Here is a 24,338-nt window from a genome sequence, read left to right on the forward strand (position 1 = left end):
GCGGCTTTTGGCTGGGAGAATGACAGGAAAGAAAAGGCAAAAAAGAAAAAAAAAAAGAAAAAAAAAAAGGAAAAATAGGAAATACAAAAGCGACCAAACCAGAGCAAAACAAAACCAGAAAACCAAAAAGTATCCCCCAGCCCCATCCTCCTATCCTGAGGTAAAGAGTGGAAAGAGGTCTCCAGGACCAGACGCCTCCGAGCGCCGCAGGCTTTTTGCAGCGCTGCGCTTGCAGAATAGGACTGAAAATTTCGGCTATATAGCCTCTGTCTTTATAGCTGATGAAAAAAATTGCAGATTATTAGCATAAATGTTTACTCTTCATTACGCTGATGACATTGTGCACTCGAGATCTTGGTAATCTTTGGGAAAATTATGAGTAATTTTTAAAAATTTTAAAGCAGCAGCAGTTACCATGCAATTCAGGCTAATTCTGCGTAGGCTCCGAACGGATATAATTATCGAGGAGTCAAGATGTTATGCTAAAAACTATGCATTGATATTCCCATTTATTATGTACATACAACTTTGACAATGTTGATGCTTGAAATAGCAGGAAATTGTCTTGCGCAAAAATTACAGTCCATATTAGGACATCTGAAATTGCGAAGAATTATATAGTAATTGCAGGCTTTCAGATGGGAGAGCCAGAATGCTCAAACTAGTGCAAATGTGGATAAAATTACAGATCAGAGCAAAAATTAGGGAAAAAGGGGGTCTGGGATTTTTCAGGTTGGCTATAGGATTCCGGAAGTGTCTAATGCCACATGATTGCTGCAGCTTTAGGGGAGACATTCATGCCTCAAATAGCGCCTTGGCCAGGGTGGCTTTAATTGAATTTCTTGGGCTTTTTCTTTTAATGGGGCAAATGAGAAAATTGGCCACCCAAGGCAAATTTTCACTGTTCTCCTGCGGGAAAAGAGAATCCCTTTTCCCGCGTGCCGGCTGGCCCCAGCTGGGATGCCTGAGAGGCCCAGGACCCCGACCCTAAATGCGGCAACTAAGCAAGAAAGTGCCTGAGCAGGATTCCGACCACCCCCCTTCCTCCTCCCAACACCTCTTCTGTTTCTTTTCTTTCCAGTTCTCCCCTCCTCCTTCCTTCGGCCCCTTTCCCGTATTCTCGCAACCCCCCTCCAAAGTGCAGCCAAGTAGGGCCCTGGAATCTGCAGGCCTAGTCCAGGGGGCGGGAGGTGGGGTGTGGGGGTAGCTGGCTGAGGAGCTGGTGTGAGGCGGTCATCACCCCTAGACAGAGTGCCGCCCAGTGCCGGCGGACACCAACCTGCTTTTTGGGAAGCTTTAGGAAGAGGTGGGAAGGATCTGAGGATCCTCGGGGCCCGCCCCGTGAACTCCTAGGCGTTTCTTTGATCTCCACCGCAGAGAGAGAGCGCCCCCGAGAAACACCCATTCCCCACTTGGGCGGTGCTTCTCTCGGGCACTGAGACAGCCTGCGACTTTAAGAAGCCAAGGCCAGGGCCGCAGAGGGATGGGGCGGGGCGGGGGCTGCCCCGGGGCGGGGTGGGGGGGGCTTGCTGCGGCTCCGGGCTGGAGAAGCCTACGGAAGTGCGGCCACCGCTCGGAGCAGCCCGGACTCGGTCGGGTTCCAGGGCCAGAAGTCGCCATTGTTCCGTGAGCGACGATTTCATCTCTAGGGTATTTGAGCCTCCTGGGCCACAAAAAGGAGGGCAGGAGCGGGAGCGGGGTAAGCCCGCCATGTTTGCTCTGTGCGGGCCCGAGTCGGCCCCCTGTGATTACCCCGGCGCGCTCCAAGTCCAGTCCCTCCCTCTCCTTCGCCTTTTCTCTTTCCCCTGAGTTCTAATCTTCTGGCCCGCAGTCCCGACCCATCACAGGGAGCCTTTCTCCACCTTCCCGGGCTCCGCGCCCAAACCTCACCGCCGGTCTCCGCCCTCCAGCTCCTAGCGCTGGCGGGACCGGACCCGGGACGCAGCCAGTGGCACCAGGACTCCCGAGGATTCCCAAAACGGGCCTCCGGAGAATCCTGGGAGCGCTGCGCAGCCCGCAAACTGCTAAGACACTGCAGTGTTTGCGGTCTGGCCCGACCGGGAGGACGGAGAGGAGCGGAGGCGGCCGGAGAAAGAAAGGTCTATCTAGAGACTCTGCCTGTGTTCTCACGTGGAGGTGGAATGGCCGCTCCTCCAAGACTTGCCTGCTCTCTCTTTTCGTTAAACACAGCCTACCCGCGGCATCGCCTGGCCCCAGGCCCCAGGGCGGAATGTCAAGTCTTGTAATGGGGCAATCACTGCCAAACCCGTCCCCGCGAGGGGAACTCCCGGCAGGGGGGCCTCAGAGGGTAGCGGGGGCCTCCGAATCCGCCCGCGCCTTTGAGTTTGGGGGGTGGGAGACTGGGCAGCGGGTTAGGCTTGGGGGCAGATTCCAGATGCAGAGGGAGGCTTCCCTGGGGCGGTTTTGGGTATCACGACCCTGCGAGAGCCCGCCCGTCTCCGGAGAGCCTAGTCAGACCCGGCCAGGGGCCCGCGTAATCAAGACTGCAGCATCGCGTCCCACCCACCGGCTTGCGGGGACCCCAAAGTCAAATGCAAAGGAACCAGTATTTTAGGAGGAAGAGAGAATCTGTAGTTTCATTCTTAAAGAGGTCTCTAACCCCCAACAGGTTTAAGCGACTGGTGATCGCTGTTCCCTAGAGGGAAAAGACCCGGCTTGTGACTTTTGAGCAAGTGCTTGGGACGGGGACGGGGGAGGGGGTGTTTGGGGGAGTGCGGGAGTTGCTCCTGGGTTTTACAGTCAGTGAGGACATCTTTGTTAGAAAGGTAAGGGGGTCTTTCTACTCCCCGACATCACTCTCCTTCACGGGACCTTTTACCCCTCTTTTCCGCTCCCCCTTCTACCAAAGGACTGTTTGTAAACAAAGCTCCAGTCTTCCAGCCCTCTCTCCGCCCCCATCAAACCTGATACTTCCCCCAAACTCTCCCCACTAGTCTCGGAAATCCTTACACAGGACGGATATTCACAATTTTCACAAGTAATCCTGAAAGAAGGCGGAGGGGAAGCCTCCTAAATGGTCCCACATTGCAGCCGCGCTGATTAGGCCCGGGATGCATTCCCTTTCTTTCCTGCCTCCCGCCCCTCCCCCCCGCAGCCCGGGAGTGGCGGGGCGGGCGGCGGGAATTCGGGCCCGCGGGAGGGGGTGTGTGTCTACACCCTGGAAGCACCCGGGGCGGGGTGGCCCGCGACGCAGCGCGCGCAGGGCGGGGGTACGGTGGGTGGGGGAGGGGAACTGCGAGGGGCAAGGGGACTCGGGCTCGCCGGGAGTGCCTGCAACTGGAGTTGGACCTCAGTGCCAGTGCTCAGCCGGAGTTCCGAGCAACACTGCCAGGGGGTGGAGCGGAGAGAACCGGGCACCCCTCACTCTTCGTCTTCCCTCCCTCTGCTTCCCAGCTCTTGTCATATCCTGTCTCTGGCCTGATATTTCACGCGAGCAAATGGAAGGAGATTACAATGAAGATTTATGTGTGTTCCGAGCGCGGCTGGTTTCCCAGTGCAGGGAGCCGAGATCGCTGCTTCCCATTTCCATTTTTCATTCGCGCTTTGGGGAGTGCAGTCGGGCGCGGGGGGAGCTTGTCTGCACGGCGGCGGCGGGCTGATCACAGGGCTCTGCGTCTCCCAGCGGGCCGCGAGACTGAGAAGGACTTGCCAGCGCGTCGCCCCCGGCGGGGCTGGAGCCTGCCCCCTCCTCCCCCAGCCAGGCTTTGTTTCTCCCCTCGCTCACCCCTCCTCCTCCCCGCCCCCTTACTTCTGGGACCCAGGTGCATCCTTCTTTCCCTTCTCTTTGCCCTTCTCCTTGTCTGCGGAAACGCCCCCTTCCTCTGGCCCCTGCACCCTTCTGCTCTCTGCTTCAAGGGCTTCCCGGGAAAAGGCGCGCCTTGGCCCGGCCCGACCCCGCCGCCGCCGGGTGCCAGGTTCGGTGACTCCGGCGAGTCTGTGGGGCCTCGGCCCACCCCAGAGCTGGGGCCGCCCGCCCTCCCGGCTCCCAGGCTCGCTCATGCCAAGGCCTGTTGCGTGATTCCAACTTGGGCTGACATTCCCTGCCCCGGGCGCTTCGGCGTAGGCCTCTTAATCATCTTGTCTGCTGCAGATCCTCGACACCAGCCAATTTACTGCCCCGTCTCTCCTCGCTGGTTTCAGGAGGGGGAGGGGAGTGCGCGCAAAGGAAGGGAGGGCACAGTCAACCGCAGAAAGAAGGCTGGCACCAACTACTGGCACTCAAAGAAAACCACGAAATTTGGAGCTGGGGCGGGAGTGGTGGCAGGAATGGGGGTCTGCTAGGCAGCAACTGCTTAGGGAAGTCAGAATCATGGGGTCAATGAGCTTCATCCCAGGCTTCCCTAGCCTGGGAAAACACTGCAGGAATTCGAACGGACACTTGACTGAATGGCCTCCCTGCCTTCCCCAGAGCCCCAACTCTGTGGACCATACTCTGCTGTAAACTAGATTCAATGCAGGCCTCAAAACAATCTGGCCAGAAAAGTGAGAATTCCTCTCAGTGATGCTTAGAAAGTCACCATTGTCCCACGTCTGTTTTTTTTTTTTTAATTTTATTTTTGGCTGCTTTGGGTCTTCGTTGCTGCACGTGGGCTTTCTCTAGTTGCGGGTAGCGGGGGCTACTCTTTGTTGCGGTGCGCGGGCTTCTCATTGCGGTGGCTTCTCATTGCGGTGGCTTCTCGTTGCGGAGCACAAGCTCCAGTAGTTGCAGCACTTGGGCTCAGTAGTTGTGGCACACGGGCTAAGCTGCTCCGCGGCATGTGGGATCTTCTCGGACCAGGGATCGAACCCATGTCCCCTGCATTGGCAGGCGGATTCTTAACCACTGCACCACCAGGGAAGTCCCCCACGTCTGTTTTTTGGCAGACATTAGTTGAGGACACACAAAAAGGATGGCCTGAATAGCCATCCTAGAGGACATATGGCAAACTGGGCTCTCTGGCTTGCCCCAACCTCCTCTCCAGTAGACGCTGGTCGCTTCAGAGGGGATGGCTAAGGTTCAGCCTCTCATATAGGAAGGGGCCAGAGCTCTCCCAGCCCTAGAATGCCCTAGAATGCTGCTCTTCCACACAAGGTGAACTTGGAAAGGCCTCTGGGTAACTCTGGGCCTCATAATTGCAGGGCATTTTATCCCAATGCCCTCACTATTTGGGGGCATTGGGATAAAACTCTATGCTACTAAGCAAAATTATTGAGTACTTACCAGGTGCCACACACTGTCATTCCCTTGTTAAAGGCTCACAGCTCTGAGATATCTGTTATTATTGATTCCATCTTACAGATCTGCAAACTGCAGCACAGAAAGGTTAAGTGGGTAGCCTAAAGTCACACAGTTTGTGACTGAAGCCAAGACGTTTCCAATTGTAGGCCCCAGCGCTTTCAAGGAAAAAGACTTTTGGTTCAGGACTGCATTACCCACCTACCCCTGGCCTTTGAAGGGAATGCCAGAAATTAGGGTCACTTCCAAAGCTGGGTGCTAGTTATGTGGGACCCAATGTGGAAAGCAGAGCTGAATCATGTATGGACGTTTCCCCTTCGAGATCGTGAGGTGTTAACAACGCCGAATCCACAGCACTGTGCGTCGGTCTCCGTGCGAATGTACATGAATTTTTGTCGGTGTTCTGTGTAGGAGTGTAAGTGTGATTCAATATGTGATAGTATGGATGGGACTGTGCGAGTCAGTGTGTGATTGCATGTGTGCTAGCGCAGCCCTGTGTGCCCAGGGTCGCCCTGCCTTCCAGAGTCTCGCGAGGGCCTTGGGTGACTCACTGAGTTCTCAGCTCAGCCAGTCCCAGAAGGGCTGCAGGGCAAACAGTGGGGAGGGCCCAAAGTAGGGGTTAGACCTCGGCTTCGGCAGGTTCCCCGCGGCGGCTCGAAGGTACTGCCCTGCCTGCACCTCGGGCGCGGGGGCGGCTGAGACCTCCCAGGAGCAGGGCTGCGGCGCCGGCGCCGAAGGGGCCGGGCGGGCGGAGGCTGGAGCCACCGGGCGCTGAGTGACTCACCGCGCCGAGAGCTGGCGAACCTCGCGCAGGGACACGGATGCGGGCAGAGCGTGAACTCTCGCAGCAGCCCTGCGCTGAGAGTGCGGGTCCTCGCCTCGCCGCACCTCTCCGCAAGTCGCAGCCTCCGACAGATGTAAATGTCACTCTTGGCTGACCTAGTTCCCCGCCTGGGCAGCGGCTCGAGCTTCCAGGTCGTGACACCAAGGAAAAAGCGCACACATCCAATGAAAACAATAATTTATTTAAATAATCTCTTCATATTGTAAAATCAACATTAAGAGCATGTTGTTTTCATAATAAATAACCCCAAAATACCTTTCATTTCAAGAACAAAGACTTTAGGATAAGATAAAACAAATCCAAATCAGTAGCTTAGTTAAACTGAGAACATTTTTCGAAGGGAAAAATAAAACGGAGGGGTTGCTGAGGTCACTGCTAAACCGCAGTTTTCACAAGTGGGGATTTACAAAAAAGTCTGAAAAGATGAGTATTTTTATACAAATAAATCAGTGGGAAAATCTGCACAGACACCTTTATTTACAAACGCTATATCGAAGTCCAGGCTAATAATCCTGAATAGGTTTTAAAAAAGATAATTTAAACACATTTTTTTGCAGTGTCCACATATTAAAAAAATCATTTTTTCCCCCAACATCAAAATGAGGTCATCCGCAAAGGCACCTAAACTTTTAAAAAAATAAAAATAAAAAAACTCCACTGGTGAAGGATGAGGAGAGAGCTGAGGGAGCGTTCCTGCGAGGAGAGCTAAGGCGGGGGAGGGACGAGGGCTCCAACGGCTGGAAACAGCAGGGCAGAAAAAAAGCGGCGGGCCGCCGGGGTCAAGGGGTCGGGGCGGGGGGAGGGCAGGCCGGCAGGACCGGGAGGTCAATAACCCCAGAGGACAGGAGCTGAGCCTGGGGGCGGGCAAGGAGAAAGGAGCCTCAGAGGGCCCAGGCAGCCTCGCGGGCGGGGCAGGCGTCCCTCTCCGGGACTCTGCTCGCGGCCCGGGGCGAAAAAGGCGCCGGACTGCCTCGCCGGGCGGGGCGGGGAGGGGAGGGGAGGGGAGGCAAGTCTGAGGCGGGGCTCAGGTCGGAAAGGCGGCCTTGGCAGGGTTTCTCCCGCGGATGCCGGGTTTCTCCGAGAGGAGCCCGTGGCGCGAGAAGACGCCTTCCAGTCCCTGGCCGCGCGGTGGCCCCGGCCCTGGGGTAGGCCATCCTGGGCCGCCACCTCCGGGAGCGGCGGGTGGCATCATCGGGCCAGCCGGAGGGACCCTATGGCTCTGGGGATGAGCAGTAAGGATAACTGGTCCCTGCTCTCTCAGTCTCTGGCGCAGTCTCCGGGAGTTAGAAAATCGTCCCGGCGCTCACCGGGGCGGCCCCGCCGCCGTGGTGGTGCTGGTGGTGGTGGTGGTGCGGCTGCGGGGTCTGCGCCGGGTGCAGCAGCGGCGCAGCGGCCTGCAGGTGCGAAGCGGAGCCCGAGGCCTGGTGGTACCACGGGTAGTTGCCCAGGAAAGCCGAGGCGGCGCTGCTCGGGCTGGAGCCGGAGCTGCCCGCGCCGCTGCCGCCGCTGCCCGGGCCGCCGCCGCCCCCCCCCATCCGCTGCGGCGCGCCGAAGTCCCAGGAGGTCGGCGCCGAGGCCGGCGGCGAAGCACAAGGTGGCGAGGCGCTGGTCCCCGGGTGCTGCTCCGAAGGGATCTCACCGCTCTTCCACATTTTCTTGAACTTGGATCGGCGGTTCTGGAACCAGATTTTGACCTTTGTGGAAAAGGGACCTGAGCATTAATGGAGGAAACTCGGCCTGGGGCAGGGAAGGGGAGGAAGCTTAGGAAGACAGCTGGTTAAGAGGTGGATACCCTGGTCAGGTAAGCCGATCACGTGCCGCGGCCTCAGAGGGTCTGTCGGTTCCTGCTCCAATGGGAGGTATTCTCAAAAAACCCGAGAGAGCTGATGTGTGTGCACTTAGGTGATGGTGACAGCGGAGGGAGTCAGGAGGGCCACTTGTTTTACCCGCTTAATCAGTAGTACGCGGAAGGACAACTTGCTACCGGATTTCTGCCCACCCCCGTCCTATCCTTTTCTCACACGAGGTGGCACCCTGGGGGATTTCACCTTCGGGCGTGGAAGTTTAGGCCGCCCAAGGCGCGGGCCTCGAAATCCTTAAAAGTACTATAAAAAATACTTTAAAAAAACATAGTCCTAAACCTGCCTGCTTCCTGGCCATCCCAGGCCAGCGCCCTCCTCGTGCCTCCCAGCCCGCGAGCCCTCACCTGAGTCTGGGTGAGGCCCAGAGACGCCGCCAGCTCAGCTCGCTCGGGCAGTGCCAGGTACTGAGTCTTTTGGAAACGCCGTTGAAGAGCCGCCAGCTGGAAACTAGAATAGATGGTTCGGGGTTTCCGGACTTTCTTTGGCTTCCCGTTTACTATCCGGATTTCAGGCTCGAGGTCCTCTTTCTCTGCAATAAAATGGAATCGTGAGAACCGCGCAACCGCGGGAGCCCAGGAGTTCCCCGCCCGCCGGGAGAGCAGCGTGGAACTTGGCCTAAGCCGGGAGGCGGGTTCTTGGAGACGCTGCGCGGCGCTCAGGCACAACTTTGCAACGCGCGGACCCGCGCCGCCAGCGAACCCGGGAGTCGGCCCCTCCAGGGAAGGGGAAGACAGGCGCAAACCGGGGGAGAAAGGAGCAGCAGGTGGTAGGGAAATGAGGTTGTTGTGAGGCGGCCGCCGAGGCCACCTGGTCCCACCAGCCGAGTACCCGGGTACCCGAGGGACGTACCCGGTGACCCTCGGCCAGTTGAAAGCTGATGAGGGTAAAGGGCGCGAGGAGAGCGGGAAGCAATCAGTGTGAAAGGCCAGGGCTCCAGATGGATCCCCGTCCCAAACATTTTTATCCCACCCATTCCAGGAACTAGACGGACTTGGCACCCTTGACGCGAAAGTTATGCTTACCAGGTTCGTTGTTGGCCGGGGACGAACTGGTCCCGTAGGGCGCGTAGGAGGTGTAGGCAGCGGTGTAGCCCAGGTCGTAGCCGCTCTTGGCTGAATAAGGGACGTTGTTGAGGCCGCCGGCGTGGTACTGGTAGGAACCCATGTGCGCGTAGGGCGAGCCCCCAGCGCCGCCGCCGCCGCCGCCGCCGCCGCCGCCCGCCGGGTGTTGCTGGTTGGTGTAGTAGCTGCTGTCGGTAGCTGTGGACACCGGGAGTGTGGGCGACTCCTGAGGCTTGTGGAGGCTGCTGCCGTTGCTGCCGCCGGGGCCAGCGCCGCCGCCGCTCGGGGGCTGCTGTTGCTGGTGGTACGTGCTAGAGGCCGTGATCTGGGTCGAGTGCATATCAGCCACCAGACTGTCAAAGACTCCAGTCATCCTGGCCCGGGACAGGAAAGAGCAGGGGTGGCGGGCGCGAGGGGGGTTGCGAGGCGCCTCCTCCGTCTCTCCCTGTCCCCTCCAGCAGCCAATGTAATTACAGTGGGGGAGGGGAGAGGAAAACAAGAAATGCGGCAATGGTCTAGGCAACTCCTCCTCCGGGGGAGGCGATCACCGTGCACTGCTCGGGACAGCTGCCTCCGGCCTCATCCTCTCTCCGCCTCTCGGGCCGCTCGGCGCCTTGCCCAGCGCGGGCTCGGGCGAGGGGCGGGCAGTGGAGGGGGCAGGGGTGGCGGGGCCTGGCCAGGGCTCCGGGAGGAGGTGGGAGCAGGTGAGCAGCCCCGAGCGGCTTTACGATTGTCTGTGGGCCGGGCTCCCGCAGGGTGGGCATTTAACACTCGTCACGTGAGCTCAGGCGACGTCACCTAGCAACGGCCAATCAGAAGCGCCGAGCCACAAGGCTTCTGGAGCTCCGGAACGCCGGGCGCGGGGCGGGGGTGTGGGGGGAAATCACAGGGCTGGCGCGGCGGCTGCTGTGGTCGTGGGTGCAGACAGGCTGCTGCTGAGTGTGAGCTGCGAGGCGAGGGGCTGGAGGCGGGGGGTCGGGGAATCAGGGTGACCGATGGCAGGAGGACAGAAGGCGTGAAGACGGAGACTGTCATTTCGCCTCCGAGAAGAAGAAATGGGGTCTCCCAACCCATTCTGTGTACAAGTGTCGACCAATTCCAGTGATTCATACTTTCACGTCCGAGGTCAGCTTTCAAACATTAATCAAAATAAAGCCGTGCGGAGAGCCCGGCCAGTTCTAGCTCCGCTTTTCCTCGAAGGGTCTGGCATTTACTGTTGTCAGCCACTCGGCACTTGACATAGTCCATTGATATAATGGTATAATAATAATACCTGCTTCCTAACCCACAGGGATATTAGGACAATTAATTCGATAATATTTAAACTATTTTCCTTGCTCCTTGAGAGAAAAGCTATATAAATTCAAAGGTAGTATTGCTAATGATATATTTGAAAGCATTTTCCCTTGTACTTTTCTGATGTGGACACCGAGACTGAGTAATTACGTGTATTAGATGGCTAATTGACAACCGAAGAACGATCCCGGGGATTTCCTCTCTAGGTTGGACTGACCAGATGGCCTTCAAAGTTCGTTCTAACTTTAAATTCCATGTTTTTACGAAAAAGGAAATGGGATGATACTTTGGTGAGAGTGTTGTCTCGATACTACAAATCTTGCTAAATTTACAGAAACAGAAAAGTTTTATCTCATGCACTTAACCCTACTTTACAGTTTTTTCATTTTAGGACGCTGTTTGGCCCTATCACTGCAATCTCTTCTTTTAAATCTGAAGTGGCGACTTCCTCTATATCTCTGTTTCCTGGTGGTTGGAAACCGTGGCCCGGAGTTGAGGGACACTCGCCTTTACCGGAGTCCGCAGTTCCTGCCTTGTGGCGCCACCTGGTGGAGGTGTTCGTGATTGCGGTCGGCCCAGTAGACGGTCTAATCATGCCGAGGCGCCAGCCTCTGAAACCCCCCAAAAGAACAAAATAGTAATTAAAAGCCACAAAATTGTGCTAGTGCACGCCATCTGAAGCACCCCGTTCTAAAGACATAACACGTCGCTGAAAGAACTTGTTACAACAACTGCCTAATGGAAAACAAGTTAATACTTTGAAAAATATCTTTGGTTTTCTTCCTCAGAAAAAGCAAGTGTGTAATTAAAACTGCAGCATCCACATAGCTCACTCTCTGTGGAATACTGAGGAACGTAATCCTCCTGGATTTAGTTTGCAGCCTTCCTCTTGGTTACAGAAGGCCCCTAGATGGAGAAGCGGGAGCTGGTTTAGAAAGCTTCGGGAGGTGGGTCTCGCCTCAGGCCGCATTGCCTCATCAGTGCATTGCGCTCAGCCTGCTGCTTTGTGGGCCCCAGTCTCAAACTTAACCTCTTGATATGTAATCAAGATTGCTTTTTGGTGTCCTGACACCAAGTTACAAATCTTTCTGTCACTAAGGTGGTAGCTGTTTTGACCTAAGGTAAAAACTTGTTTTCCTATTGAAAATGAAATATAAAAGATCTAATTTCCATAGCCTTGCCTTCTCTCTGCTCCTTTGTTTCCACCCCAAGCATGTACTCCAGACTTTCTCATGGTGGCAAATGTGTTTAATTTTATTAACTGTGAGAACCTGCATTAATGGCCTGAAGTCCAGGTCAGCTAGATCTGGAAAATAGCATCTTCCTGGAAGGAAATATGACCCCAGTTCCCCTTTAACTGCAAAACAAGGGACTTGTTTGTATGTGGGAGAAAAGACCGGAGCCAATGAGCAAAGAGAGAGAGGGAGAGAGAGGCAGAATTTACAATTGCATTTGGAGAATCAAGTAAAGACCTGAGATGTTAATTCTGATAATCTGGGCACAAATCTGGGTTTGCCTAAATTATCAGATCACAGTACTGTCTCACACAGGGAGACAGTACTGTAGAGAAATGACACTCTTGTCCACAGTTCAGAGTAGGGGGATGCCTCTCCTTAGTGATTTGAGAGGAGTTTAGGGGGGGCTCAGACCGAGTTTGGGGTAATGCCTCCTTGCAGCCAAAATTCCTCTTCCACCTCAGGACACCCTCCTTCCCCTTTTCTGCTTTCAGTTTTCTAGAGAAGGATGGCGGAAGGAAGGGGGCTCAGTGTCTCTGCTCTGGTCTTCTATGTTCCAACACCGTCGCTGAGACCTTCCTGTTTTGGATCCCATGCCCACCAGGTTGTCGCGACAGCCCTTTATCTGTCTCCTCCCTTGGGAGCCTCGTGACAAGCCTTGCAGGCAAGGACGGAACCATAGTTCCCATTGTACACGTGAACAGTGAGGCTCCAGGGCAGAAACGACTTCCTTTGAGTTAGGTACCCCTCCTTTCTCTGTTGCCACAGTGTAAACCACAGGGTACTTACCGTAAGCCTTGGTCGAACAGCTGCCGACCTCTGGCAGACAGCGAGCGGCTCTGGAGAACAGGTCTGCTGCGCCTTGCTTTCAGGCCTCTGCCCCACCGCTGGCCTGGGTCAGGCGTTTAGGGCTTCCCCTGGCTCTGCGCACAGCCTCTGCCCGACCACTGGGCGTCCTCCATTACACAGAAAGCGGACGCCGAGGGGTGCCGGGATGGGGGGGTGGGGGAAGACGATGACCCCTGTCGGCTGGGGGCGCGGGGTGGGCGCCGAAGTGCAGTTTGTGCGCAGCCGGGACAGGCTTATTCTCACTCGCCTACGTCACTCGGGGTCACACGCGCTGCTGCTGGACTGCCCCCTGTTCCCACTCTGCACTCTGCCGTCGAGGGTCCCAGGCAGCTAGTCTCGCTTACCATGCCACGTACTGTGCCGGGTGCTGGGAGTTCCTGTTCTCCAGTACCTTACAGTCTCGTGGAAAAAGCAGATATATTGCGATAACTAATACAGTAGTAACGGCCAGCTTTTATTTATTGAGCGTTTCCTGAAGTCCAGGAGTTCTGACAAGCACTGACCCCTGGGAACCATCCTAATGTGGTGGGTTCACAATTATCCACATCGAGGAAACCAAAGCTTACAGAGACTGATTTTTTTTTTTTTTTTTTTGCTTCAGGACACGCAGCAGCATCAGGACTCGAACGCAGGTCCGGGCCACAGAGGCAAGGCCGCTGCTGCCGGGGTCCGGTTTCAGGCCTGGGGGTCACGGGAGATCGCCGCGGCACACCCACCTCTCCCGGGCCAGGGGCTCCGAGGCAGAGGGACCGCTTAGGAAGGGGCCCTGAGGCCCCAGGAGTGGACTGGAAGGAGAAGCTTCTGCGGGAGACTAGCCTGCGCGGACACGGCTCGCGACCCGGGATGATCCCGGAACAGACTCGAGGGTCACTGTTTGGCGCGGGGAAGGCGGGCGCCCCCTCCCGCTCCGCCCTCGAACCGCAGCTCCGCGCAGGTGTTTTGTCCCCGCTGCGTTGCCGCACCTCCGCTCCCTGCTCGAGTGAGTAAACCCAGAAGGGCTTGGCGAGAGTGAGCTGACGCTCAGCGTTCACAGCCCCGAACCTTCCGCGGCTGAGTCATGGCGCTGGGTGGTCAGTTCACCATGCTTCTAGAACTTTCAGACCAATTTCCCCGACTACCTTCTAGGTCTTCCTGACCCAGATCCAGGCCCATTTCGCTTTACTGCCTCTTCAGTGGTTGAAGCAAAGAGAGCGAAAGCGGGGTTCCCTGACCCGCCAGGGCGCCCAGACTGGGGCGAAGGGCCCCCCGGGTTCTGAGGCGCTGCGCAGGGCCTCAGTGTCCAGCTGGGGCTCCCAAGGCCGGAGACTCGGCAAGGTGGACAAGCTTCAGTGAGCGAGAGGGACGCGTTCTCTCTCCGCGGCTAAAAGCTTCAGAGCTCAGTGTTGGATCAGGCGGGCCAGGAACGCAGATGGAGTAAGTTATGCCCCCGCCCCCAGCTCCGAACACTGGGACCTTCACTTTGCACTTTCAGCTGCACCCACGTGGGGTGATAAGAGGTGTGCAAACAAATGGCTCTCAACAAGGTTTATTCTTGAACCTGAAAGAAAACAATCTCCGCCCCTTTGCCCTAGGCACCGCATGCGCGGACGCCGCAGGGAACGTTTGCGTCGGGCGAGCTCAGGTGCCTGCGGGGCGGGCGGGGAGAGCTGCGTTCATTCTGGAACCTCCTGCCCTCTGCGTGCCCAGCCACGGTTGACTGCTGCCTGTCAGGTTGAAGGGTAACTCCTCCCATAAGAGGGGCGGAGGTGAACCCTTGTGCGGACGCCCAGACTCGACGGTCACCCCCTGAGGCTCATGGTGCTGGGTTGTCAGTTATAGCATACTTCTGGAACTTTCAGAGCCAATTTCGCCTTGTGCCTTACAGGTCTTAGACTCTAGTCAGGTCCATTTCACTTTATTGTCTATTCAGTGGTTGGAGCAACCCGCCCCCCAGTACCAAACGGGAAAAGAACTTGGAAGGAACCGTTTGAAACTCAGAGTACCGTTCTGGGTACACGGATTCCCTTCTCTCCACCCCGCCCCTTCCTCATCACAAACTAAAGAGCTGTGCCACCTCCTATGGAGGTGCTGACTCCTGGGCTCCGGAGCCAGACTTTTCTGAGTTGAACCGCTGCTCTTACTGTGTGACCTTGGGAAAAGGACTTAATTTTTCTGTGCTTTCTGTGCTTCGTTGTTTTTGCATCTGTAGAATGCGGATAATAATAATACCTTCCTGGAGGGAGTGGCAAAGTAGGTGAAGAGGATTAAGAGGTACAAACTACTACTATGTATAAAATGTTAACAATGATGTAATGTACGGCGCTGGGAATATAGTCAATATTTTATGATAACTTTATATGGAGTATAAAAATACTGAATCATTATGTTGTACACCTGAAATTAATATTGTAAGTCAACTATACTTAAATCAAAAACAAAAACAAGCAAACAAACAAAAAACCCAATACCTTCCTCCTGGGATTATTGCGTGGGAACATATCACCACGTGTTTTCTTGTCTGCTGCCCTGCTTATCTGGAGAACTGGGCATTCTCTGGCCTAGGCTCTGCAGGTTCTAAAAGGCCAAGGCGAGTGTGTTGCCCCATTTTCTTCTCCAGTGCGTAAGGATGCTTTCTTCAGGCGGCAGGCTGAGAGCAGAGAAGGCCTGCTAACTCCAGCGGACCAGAGCAGGCTGGGGATATGGGCGTTGGCCTCCCAGTCGCAGTGCAGGGCCCATGTGCCTTAAGAAGAGGTCAGGAGCTGGGATGTGGGGAGTGCAGGGCTGCCTGCAGTACTGAATTTAGGAAAGGCTCTCAGGCTACTTACTACCTAACTCATGTAGCATTGCACTATCCTCATTTAGTCCCCTGGGCACTATCCTCATTTAGTCCCCTGGGCAGAGTCCCTCTGTGCTGAGCCTTAGGTAGTTTCCCTGTGTGGCATGCCCCGGCTGCTTCTACACCTCTCTGAAACCGTAGAGGGGGATGAAGAGGAGCCCTGCAAGTTATTCATAGGGAACTGACTATAGCTATGTCCACCTTCTTGCATCCTTTTTTAGATAAAGGGAAACGTTGTTATTGTTAAAGAATTACAAAGTAATTTGTCAGAGAATCAAAAAGTATTAGAAATATATTGGAGTGGTTGTATAGGCTCTGGGCTCAATTCCTAGCTTGGCCATTTGCAAGCTGTGTGACCTTGGGAAAATTACTTAACTTCTCTGTGCCTCAATTTAGTGTTTAATCAGAATAAGACTTCATCATTTGGACTAGTAATGGAAAATTGTGGAATAGAACAAGTGCTGTCTCCCAAAATCTGATCTTTTGGGGAACACAGCTAGACCGCATTTCCAACCAACCCTTGCACTTAGGTTAATGATGTGATTCAATTCTAGGCTATGAGTGGAACAGAGTGGGAGTCACGAGTACCAGTCCTAGGATGGGCCATTTAAGACAGAGCTGAGACTCTTCCCTGCCCTTCTTCCACTGGCTGGAACCAGAGTCAACTTAGACTTCGCACACTGTCACTTCCACGGCATTCTGTTGGCCAAAGCAAGTCATAAAGCCAGTCCAGAGTCAAAAGGGGAAGTAGACTTAAGATGACCAACTCATCTGGGTTTGCCCATGACTTTCCTGACTTTAGCATTTAAGTTCTGTGTCCCAGGAACCCCCTCAGTCCTGGGTAAATTGGGATGGCTGGTCGCTCTAAGTAGACTCCACCTCTTAGTGGGAAGAGCTACAAAGTCACATTGTAAAGGGCATAGTTATAGGGAGGGATGAAGAAATGGGACATTTTTTACAGTCAGTCTACTCCAATGCCTATGAGGTTTCCAAGTAGAGTATCAGGTATCATTTGATTTATTTATTTATTTATTTATTTATTTGGCTGTGTCAGGTCTTAGTTGCAGCACGTGGGATCTTTGTTGCGGCACGTGGGATCTCTTCCTTGCGGCACACGGTCTTCTCTCTAGTTGTGGCGCGCAGGCTTTAGAGCACACAGGCTTAGTTACCCTGCAGCATGTGGGATCTTAGTTCCCCATCCAGGGATCACACCCACATCCCCTGCATTGGAAGGTGGATTCTTAACCACTGGACTACCAGGGAAGTCCTTCATTTGACTCATAAGAGAGGTCTGGTCTGGAGATAAATTTGGGGTGTGTGTGTGTGTGTGTGTGTGTGAGTGAGTGAGATTATCTAATATTTATTGAGCAATTGAATGACAGATACTAATATAGTAAACTTTTAAAAATAGTAATAATAATATCTTTAAACTGTTTAGTTTTAATCCTTACAAATTAAATAGGAAAATACATACTGTTTATCTCCATTTTACAAATGGAAATAGGAGTTTAAAGTATTGTTTCTTGAGATAAAAGGAGAGCAAGATAAAAGGAAACTGATGGTGAGGGATGGAGATAGCAAATCTACCAAAAGCTGATATATGGTTCCCAAATACAGCAATTTGAGGCTAATTAGCATAGGGGGAATGTCTTGACACACCTTGATTAGGTTCTGATGGACCTGGTAAATTATTGTTATTATTTTTTATACATCTATTGGAGTATAATTGCTTTACAATGTTGTGTTAGTTTCTGCTGTACAACAAAGTGCATCAGCTATATGTATACATATATCCCCATATCCCCTCCCTCTTGCATCCCCCTCCCACCCTCCCTATCCCACCCCTCTAGGTGGTCACGAAGCACCAAGCTGATCTCCCTGTGCTTTGCAGCAGCTTCCCACTAGCTATCTATTTTGCATTTGGTAGTGTATATATGTCAGTGCTACTGTCTCACTACATCCTAGCCTCCCCTAACCCCCCCGTCCTCAAGTCCGTTCTCTACGTCTGTGTCTTTATTCCTGCCCTGACACTAGGTCCATCAGTACCATTTTTCTAGACTCCACATGTATGCGTTAGCATACGATATTTGTTTTTCTCTTTCTGACTTACTTCACTCTGTATGACAGACTCTAGGCCCATCCACCTCACTACAAATAACTCAGTTTTGTTCCTTTTTATTGCTGAGTAATTTTCCATTGTATATAGGTGCCACATCTTTATCCATTCATCTGTCGATGGACACTTAGGTTACTTCCATGTCCTGGTTGTTGTAAATAGTGCTGCAATGGACATTGTGTTACATGACTCTTTTTTTTTTTTTTGTAAAAATAACAAATTATTTACTGCTTTATTATGTTAAAGTATTTCACCAAGACAAGTTACAGTCAAATTAATGTGAGTCATGGAAAATGAAATACATAAAGATGTATTTATACAAGTACAGACTAAATATTTTCCATACAGACTCTTTTTGAATTATGGTTTTCTCAAGCTGTATGCCCACTAGTGGGGTTGCTGTGTCATATGGTAGTTTTATTATTAGTTTTTTAAGTAATCTCCATACTGTTCTCCATAGTGGCTGTATGAATTTTCATTCCCACCAACAGTGCGGGAGGGTTCCCTTTTCTCCACACCCTCTCCAGCATTTATTGTTTGTAGATTTTTGATTATGGCCATTCTGACTGGTGTGAGGTGATACCTCATTGTGGTTTTGATTTGCATTTCTCTAATGATTAGTGATGTTGAGCATCTTTTCATGTTTGTTGGCAATCTGTGTGTCTTTTTTGGAGAAATGTCTGTTTAGGTCTTCTGTCCATTTTTGGATTGGGTTGTTTGTTTTTTGCTATTGAGCTGCATGAGCTGCTTGTATATTTTGGAGATTAATCCTTTGTCAGTTGCTTTGTTTGCAAATATTTTCTCCCATTGTTTTGTTTTGTTTTGTTTTGCAGTACGTGGGCCTCTCACTGTTGTGGCCTCTCCCGTTGCAGAGCACAGGCTCCAGACGCGCAGGCTCAGTGGCCATGGCTCACGGGCCCAGCCACTCCGTGGCATGTGGAATCTTCCCGGACCGGGGCACGAACCCGCGTCCCCTGCATTGGCAGGTGGACTCTCAACCACTGTGCCACCAGGGAAGCCCTTCTCCCATTCTTCGTTGTCTTTTCATCTTATTTATGGTTTCCTTTGCTGTGCAAAATCTTTTAAGTTTCATTAGGTCCCATTTGTTTATTTTTGTTTTTATTTCCATTTCTCTAGGAGGTGGGTCAAAGAGGATCTTGCTGTGATTCATGTCATAGAGTGTTCTGCCTATGTTTTCCTCTAAGAGCTTTACAGTGTCTGGCCTTACATTTAGGACCTGGTAAATTATTAATATTTAGAATAGTAAGCCTTGAGCAATTCAGAAAAAGTTAAACTATATTCACATGTATTTCTACTTTAATTTCGTTTTGGTCAGAGAACATACTCTGAAGGATTCTAATCTTTTGAAATGTAATGAGACTTGTTTTATGGCCCATATACAGTCTGATTCAGTGACTGTAATAAGTGTGTTTGAAAAGAACCTATATTCTGTAGTTGTTGGATATAATGTTCTAAAATGTCAATTAAGTAAAGGTGGTTGATAGTATAGTTGAGAATTTCTGTTTTTACTGTTTTTGTTTGTTGCCTTCTATCAATTGCCGAGAGAAAGGTATTAAGGTATTCAATAATGGTTGTGTTAGTTTTTCCCTTTAATTCTGCCAACTTTTTCTTTATGTATCTTGAACTTTGTTATTAGTCACATACATATTTATGTCTTCCTAATTAATTAGCTCTCTTATAATTGTGAAATGCCTCACTATTTCTCTGGTAATACTCCATCTTGAAGACTACTTTATATAATAATTATATAGCTAATCTGGATTTTTTATGCTTACTGTTTGCAGGTTTTTTTTTTAACATCTTTTTTTAAACCTATATATTTCTGTATTTCAAGTGTCATATTAGTGAGAGTCCAACTGAGGGACAGAAACTACAGTAATTTGAACCAGAAAAGTTTAATATAAAGAATTATTAAGTAAAAGAGAGGATTGGAATAAGGAGGGATTGATTAGTAAAAAGCAAAAAAAAAAATCTCAAGAATATAAGAAGAGCAGATATAAGTAGCACCCCTATTTCTAAGGCTGAGATAGGGTGCCCAAGGAAGGGTCTCTCCCTCCACCTCCCTCTTGCCGAAGGTGATGCAAAGCTCCACCTTGTTGGAGAGGGTTGGGCCATAGCTCACGGTATGGCAGAGAAGTCAATGTGGTGCCACATCAACAAATCTTGCTGGAAATCCACCCTCTGGAACTTGCCAGAAACTTGCCCTCTAGGATGCTGAGGAAAGTTGTTCACACAGAGGTGGTTTCTGCTATGAGACTGCCCAAGGGGTTCTGGAGAATCTGCTGGATGCTGGGTGCTGCTGACCATTGTGCACTTAGGAGTTGGGCACTAGAGAAGCTGACAGTGTTGTAGGTGTCTGGTGAGAGAGCACTCTGAAGCCAGCAAAGAAAATCTTTTCTTCCTGCAGTGTATCTCCAGTGATCACCACTGACAAAGCTTAACATTGTGGCAGGTGGCAAAGGGAAAATATTTAGATTCCTAACTCCATTTTTACAGAGCCTGAAAAGAAAGATGAATTTGGGGCTGAGAGGCAAAATATTGATAATTGGCACAAGTGTGTCTCTTGAAAGCATGTAGTTGGGTCTTGCTTTTCTACTGAGTCTGATAATCTCTGCTTTTTAATTGGAATGTTTGGTCCATTTACATTTACTGTAAATCATCGGTAGATTTGGATTTGGGTCTACCATTTTACTATTTGTTTTCTATTGGTTCTACTGAGTTGCTTTTGTTTTTGTTTTTGTTGTTTCTTTGTTCCTTCCTCACTGTTTTCTCTTAAGTCAATTAGGTGTTTTTAGAATTCTATTTTATTTTCTATATTTTTTAGTTATTCTTCTTTGCATTTTTGTTTTGAATGGTTGCTCTAGTGATTACAGTATACATCCTTAAAGTTTTCATAGAGTCTACTTAGAGTTTTGGTTCCATTTAATGCAAAATATAAAAATTTTGCAACCATACAGTTTCACTTACCCCCAATTCTTTATCCCAGAGGTTGACAAACCGTGACATTTGGGCCAAATCTTGCCCTGTACCTGCTTTTGTTTTATTGCAACACAACTATACCCATTTATTTTTGTATTGTCTGTGGATGCTTTTATGTTATGATGGCAGAGTTGAGTAGTTGCAACAGAGACCATATATCAATAGCTTACAGAGTCTAAAATATTTCCCATATGGCCCCTTACAGAAAAAGTTTGTTGACTCCAGTTTATGCTATGGTTGTCATATGTATTAATATAAGTATGCTAAAAATACCACAATATTATAATTTGCTTAAATGGTCATATGTATTTAAATATATTAAGAGAAGAAAGATGGTCTTTTATATTTATCTACATTTTTATTACTTTTTTAAATTTTATTTATTTATTTTATTACATTTTTATTATTATTTTATTATTCTATTATCTACATTCTCCCTGAAGATCTGAATTTCCATCTGGTATCATTACTTTTCAGCCTGAATTTCTTCCTTTAGCATTTCTTATAGTGTACTTATGTTGGTGATGAATTCTTTTGGTTGTCATTTATCTGAAAACATCTTTATTTTGCTTTCATTGTTTTTTTAAAATTAATTTTTGGCTGCATTGGGTGTTTGTTGCTGCATGCAGGCCTTTTCCAGTTATGGTGAGCGGGGGCTACTCTTCATTAAAGTGCGCGGGTTTCTTATTGCAGTGGCTTCTCTTGTTGTGGAGCATGGGCTCTAGGCACGTGGGCTTCAGTAGTTGTGGCATGCTGGCTCAGTAGTTGTGGCTCGCGGGCTCTAGAGTGCAGGCTCAATAGTTGTGGTGCACGGGCTTAGTTGCTCTGCAGCTTGTGGGATCTTCCTGAACGAGGGCTCAAACCCATGTCCCCTGCATTGGCAGGCAGATTCTTAACCACTGTGCCACCAGGGAAGTCCCTGCTTGCATTGTTGAAGAATATTTTCACTGGAGGTAGAATTTTGAGTTGGAAGTTTTTTATTCTGTAAATGCTTTAAAGATGTTGCATCACTGTCTTATGGCCTTCATTGTTTCAGATGAGAAGTTGGATAGTAAAGGTATCATTGTAGTAATGAGCTGTTTTTCTCTGGCTGCTTTAAATATTCTTCTCTTTATCTTTGATTTTCAGCAGTTTAACTGTGATATACATAGGTGTGTTTTTCATTTCTTCTGCTTGGGTTTTGCTGGGCTTCTTGAATTTGTAAATTTATAATTTATATCTTTCACCAAGTTAGGAGACTGTTTGGCCACTATTCTTGACATTTTGGAGGGCTTCTTCTCTCTTCTTGATAATTTTGGGGTTCAAGTTATATGTATGTTAGATTGCTTGATATTGTCCTATAGGTCTCTGGGACTCTTCCATTTTTTTTTTCCTTTGTGTTTTTCAAACTGAATAATTTCTAGTTCTGACTTTCTTCTGCCATCTCAATCTGTCCAGTAAGTGCAGTTTTAATTTCATATACATATTTTTTCAATTCTAGGATTTCCATTTGGTTCTTTTTTATAGTTTTTATTTTTTGCTTAGGTTCTCTATTCATTCATTATGTGCACATTTTCTTTTATATCTTTGAACATATTTATAATAGTTCCTTTAAATTCCTTGCATGCTAATTACAACATCTGGGTCATTTTAGTGTTGGTCTTTATTGATTGCAACTCATTATTGGTTGTGAAATAAAATTCGAAAGTTGTGCCTATCATTAATGATAAAAAAAGAATGAAAATAGCAATGTGCATAGTGAGCACCTTATTTTGTGAAAAAATTATTTATATATGTATATATAAACACATGTGTTCTTAGTTGCTATGTAAAATGTATTTGTTATTGTGGTTATGGTAAAAAATGTTTGAAAGCCACCAGCTAGAAGACAGATATGTAATGGGATCTGTTTCAGAAGAAAGACCTCAAGTTCTTAGAACCAGAGCTTTCCTGAGGGAAACAAATGTATGTATAGATCTGGTGAGCTCTTTTATTTCAAAGGAGTAAAAAGAGAAAGTAGAAGTACTTGATTGGTATTTGCTAAAATTTGGCTCTCTGTATTAGAATCTCTAGGACTCTTGTTAAAGAATTAAAATGGTGCTTCCTAGATCTGGCTCAGAAGTTCCCAGGGAAGAGCAGGAGAAATCTGCTTTTAACAAGTTCCCTCAGGTTACCCTGAGTGAAAGGAAAGTCTGAGAACAGAGGTTTACACTAGACCTTAGCATGTGTGAAAGAAATGATAATAATGGCCACCATTCATTGAGCTTTGACTTGGATAACTGAAGCCAGAGAGGCTAAGTAATCCATCTGAGATCACACACCTTGGAAGTGATGGACCTGGGATGTCAATGAGGATTATCTGACCTTAAGCCCTAACTCTGGACCACTGAGTGGAGTGGGGTCTAAGATACCAAGTCTGCAGAGAGGCAGGGAAGTCAGTTGCCCTAAGCAGTGGTTTGGTGGGGCTCTGCTCTGTTAGCTGTGTGACCTCAGATTCCACAAGTTCTTCGGGCTTTGATTTTCTTCTCTGTAAAATGAGGGTCTAATGACACTTTCCCCTCAGGTTTTGGAGGGGTGTGTGCTGCATTACATGGTGGATGAGTGCTCTAGGTCTCTGTGTTCTGTCTTTTTATCACACTCTTCCCTTTCCTCAAAAAAGCAGAGTAATGAAGGGAGTGTGAAGGAGATCATGGGTCCTTTTGCAGCCAAACTTGGGGAGAGAGGACCCCACAGGCTCGGAGGAAAGGAGGCCAGCTCTAGGAATGCAGGTCAGCCTCCTGCAGTTGGCAGGCAAGGACAGGAGAATGCAAAGGGCCTGTCTGGGCCTGGAAAGGGCCTGTTTGGGCCTGGAAAGGGCTTCTGGGATGAGTTACAGATGACCTTTCTAAGATTCCCCTGTTCCAGTGGTCTTCATGACATCAGGGCAGTCTGCTTTTGACTTGGTTAAAGTGTATTTCCAAAGCTCGGGACTCCATTTCCTCACGGGGGTATTTTGAAGATTTGTGTTTTAAAGTACATCAGTTGTTTCAAGTGAAAAGTGTTGTAGAAGGAGGGCACAGAATCATTTGATTATCTAATTTTCATGTTTACATAGCATTTGTTTTAAAGTAGTAAGAATCTAAATTCCAAATGTGGTTAAAAAATCAGCCTCCACTTAAACCAGTAAGTGTATTTTAATGAAGCTTAATTTAAAAGCATGTATTTGCATATTGAAATTTGCTTGAGCCAACTTGTAGAGTGTGATCTCCAGAGCACTGGTTTTCTAGTGTTCTGAGAATGTGGGAGTTCTTTCAAATTACTTTTCATGGCCTGGAAATGTTAGCTCAATTGGTATAAGGCTTAGTAAAATGGAGAAGGTTCAAATTAAATTATGGTATAAGTTACAATACAGTACTTTTCCAAGTCATTCTTAGAATGCTCTTGGGATTCTTTAGAACCCAAATGTCATATTTTGGAATAGTTTGTTAACTTTATTCTACAGCTCATCTGTATTTAAGGCAACAGGCATGAGAACTTAACATACGAGAATTTGCCAAGTCAGAAATAGACGGCGTCCATTTTCTACTGATACCTTCATCCAAAAGTCAAAGTGTATTAATACACTTATTAAAAGTTTAACAATTTCGGAGGGACTACTATAGTTATATAAAATGAGGCTGATTTGTTTATTCTAAACCTTTATTAATTGTGAAAGATAACACACAGAGAAAAGGTACATAAAACACAAAGTATGATGAATAATTACAAAATAAATATAATTAGGAAAAAAACACAGAAGCACCACCCAGATCAAAAAATAGAACATTGCTGTTATCCCCAGAACTGCTTCTCATGTGTCCCATCCAGATCACCTCTTTCTCAACCTCCCCCTACACCCCAGGTAACCATTATCCTGACTTTTATGGTAACCACTTCCTTGCTTTTTAAAGTTTTGCCCACTTTTGAACTCTATACCTAGATGGACTAATACTGGGAAACACCAACTTGGCTACCTGGCCTGCCCACATCTGTGTGAACCTGGCTGGGTAACACAATTCCCATAGCT

At 49.5% G+C, this 24,338-nt stretch overlaps 1 protein-coding gene across 1 annotated transcript; it reads right to left on the bottom strand.

Annotated features, from left to right (window-relative positions):
* Nucleotides 1–7,363: 7,363 nt before the first annotated feature.
* DLX2 (distal-less homeobox 2) lies at nucleotides 7,364–9,376 on the bottom strand (the record flags this gene model as incomplete). The annotated part of the gene is made up of 3 exons (XM_082841040.1): nucleotides 7,364–7,774; nucleotides 8,287–8,471; nucleotides 8,965–9,376. The coding sequence occupies 3 exons, from the start codon at nucleotides 9,374–9,376 to the stop codon at nucleotides 7,364–7,366; spliced, it is 1,008 nt and encodes a 335-aa protein (XP_082697166.1).
* Between the last annotated feature and the right edge of the window lie 14,962 nt (nucleotides 9,377–24,338).

The sequence above is a fragment of the Leucopleurus acutus genome, assembly GCF_964270905.1.
Source record: "Leucopleurus acutus genome assembly, chromosome: 6".
Classification (NCBI taxonomy): domain Eukaryota; kingdom Metazoa; phylum Chordata; class Mammalia; order Artiodactyla; family Delphinidae; genus Leucopleurus; species Leucopleurus acutus.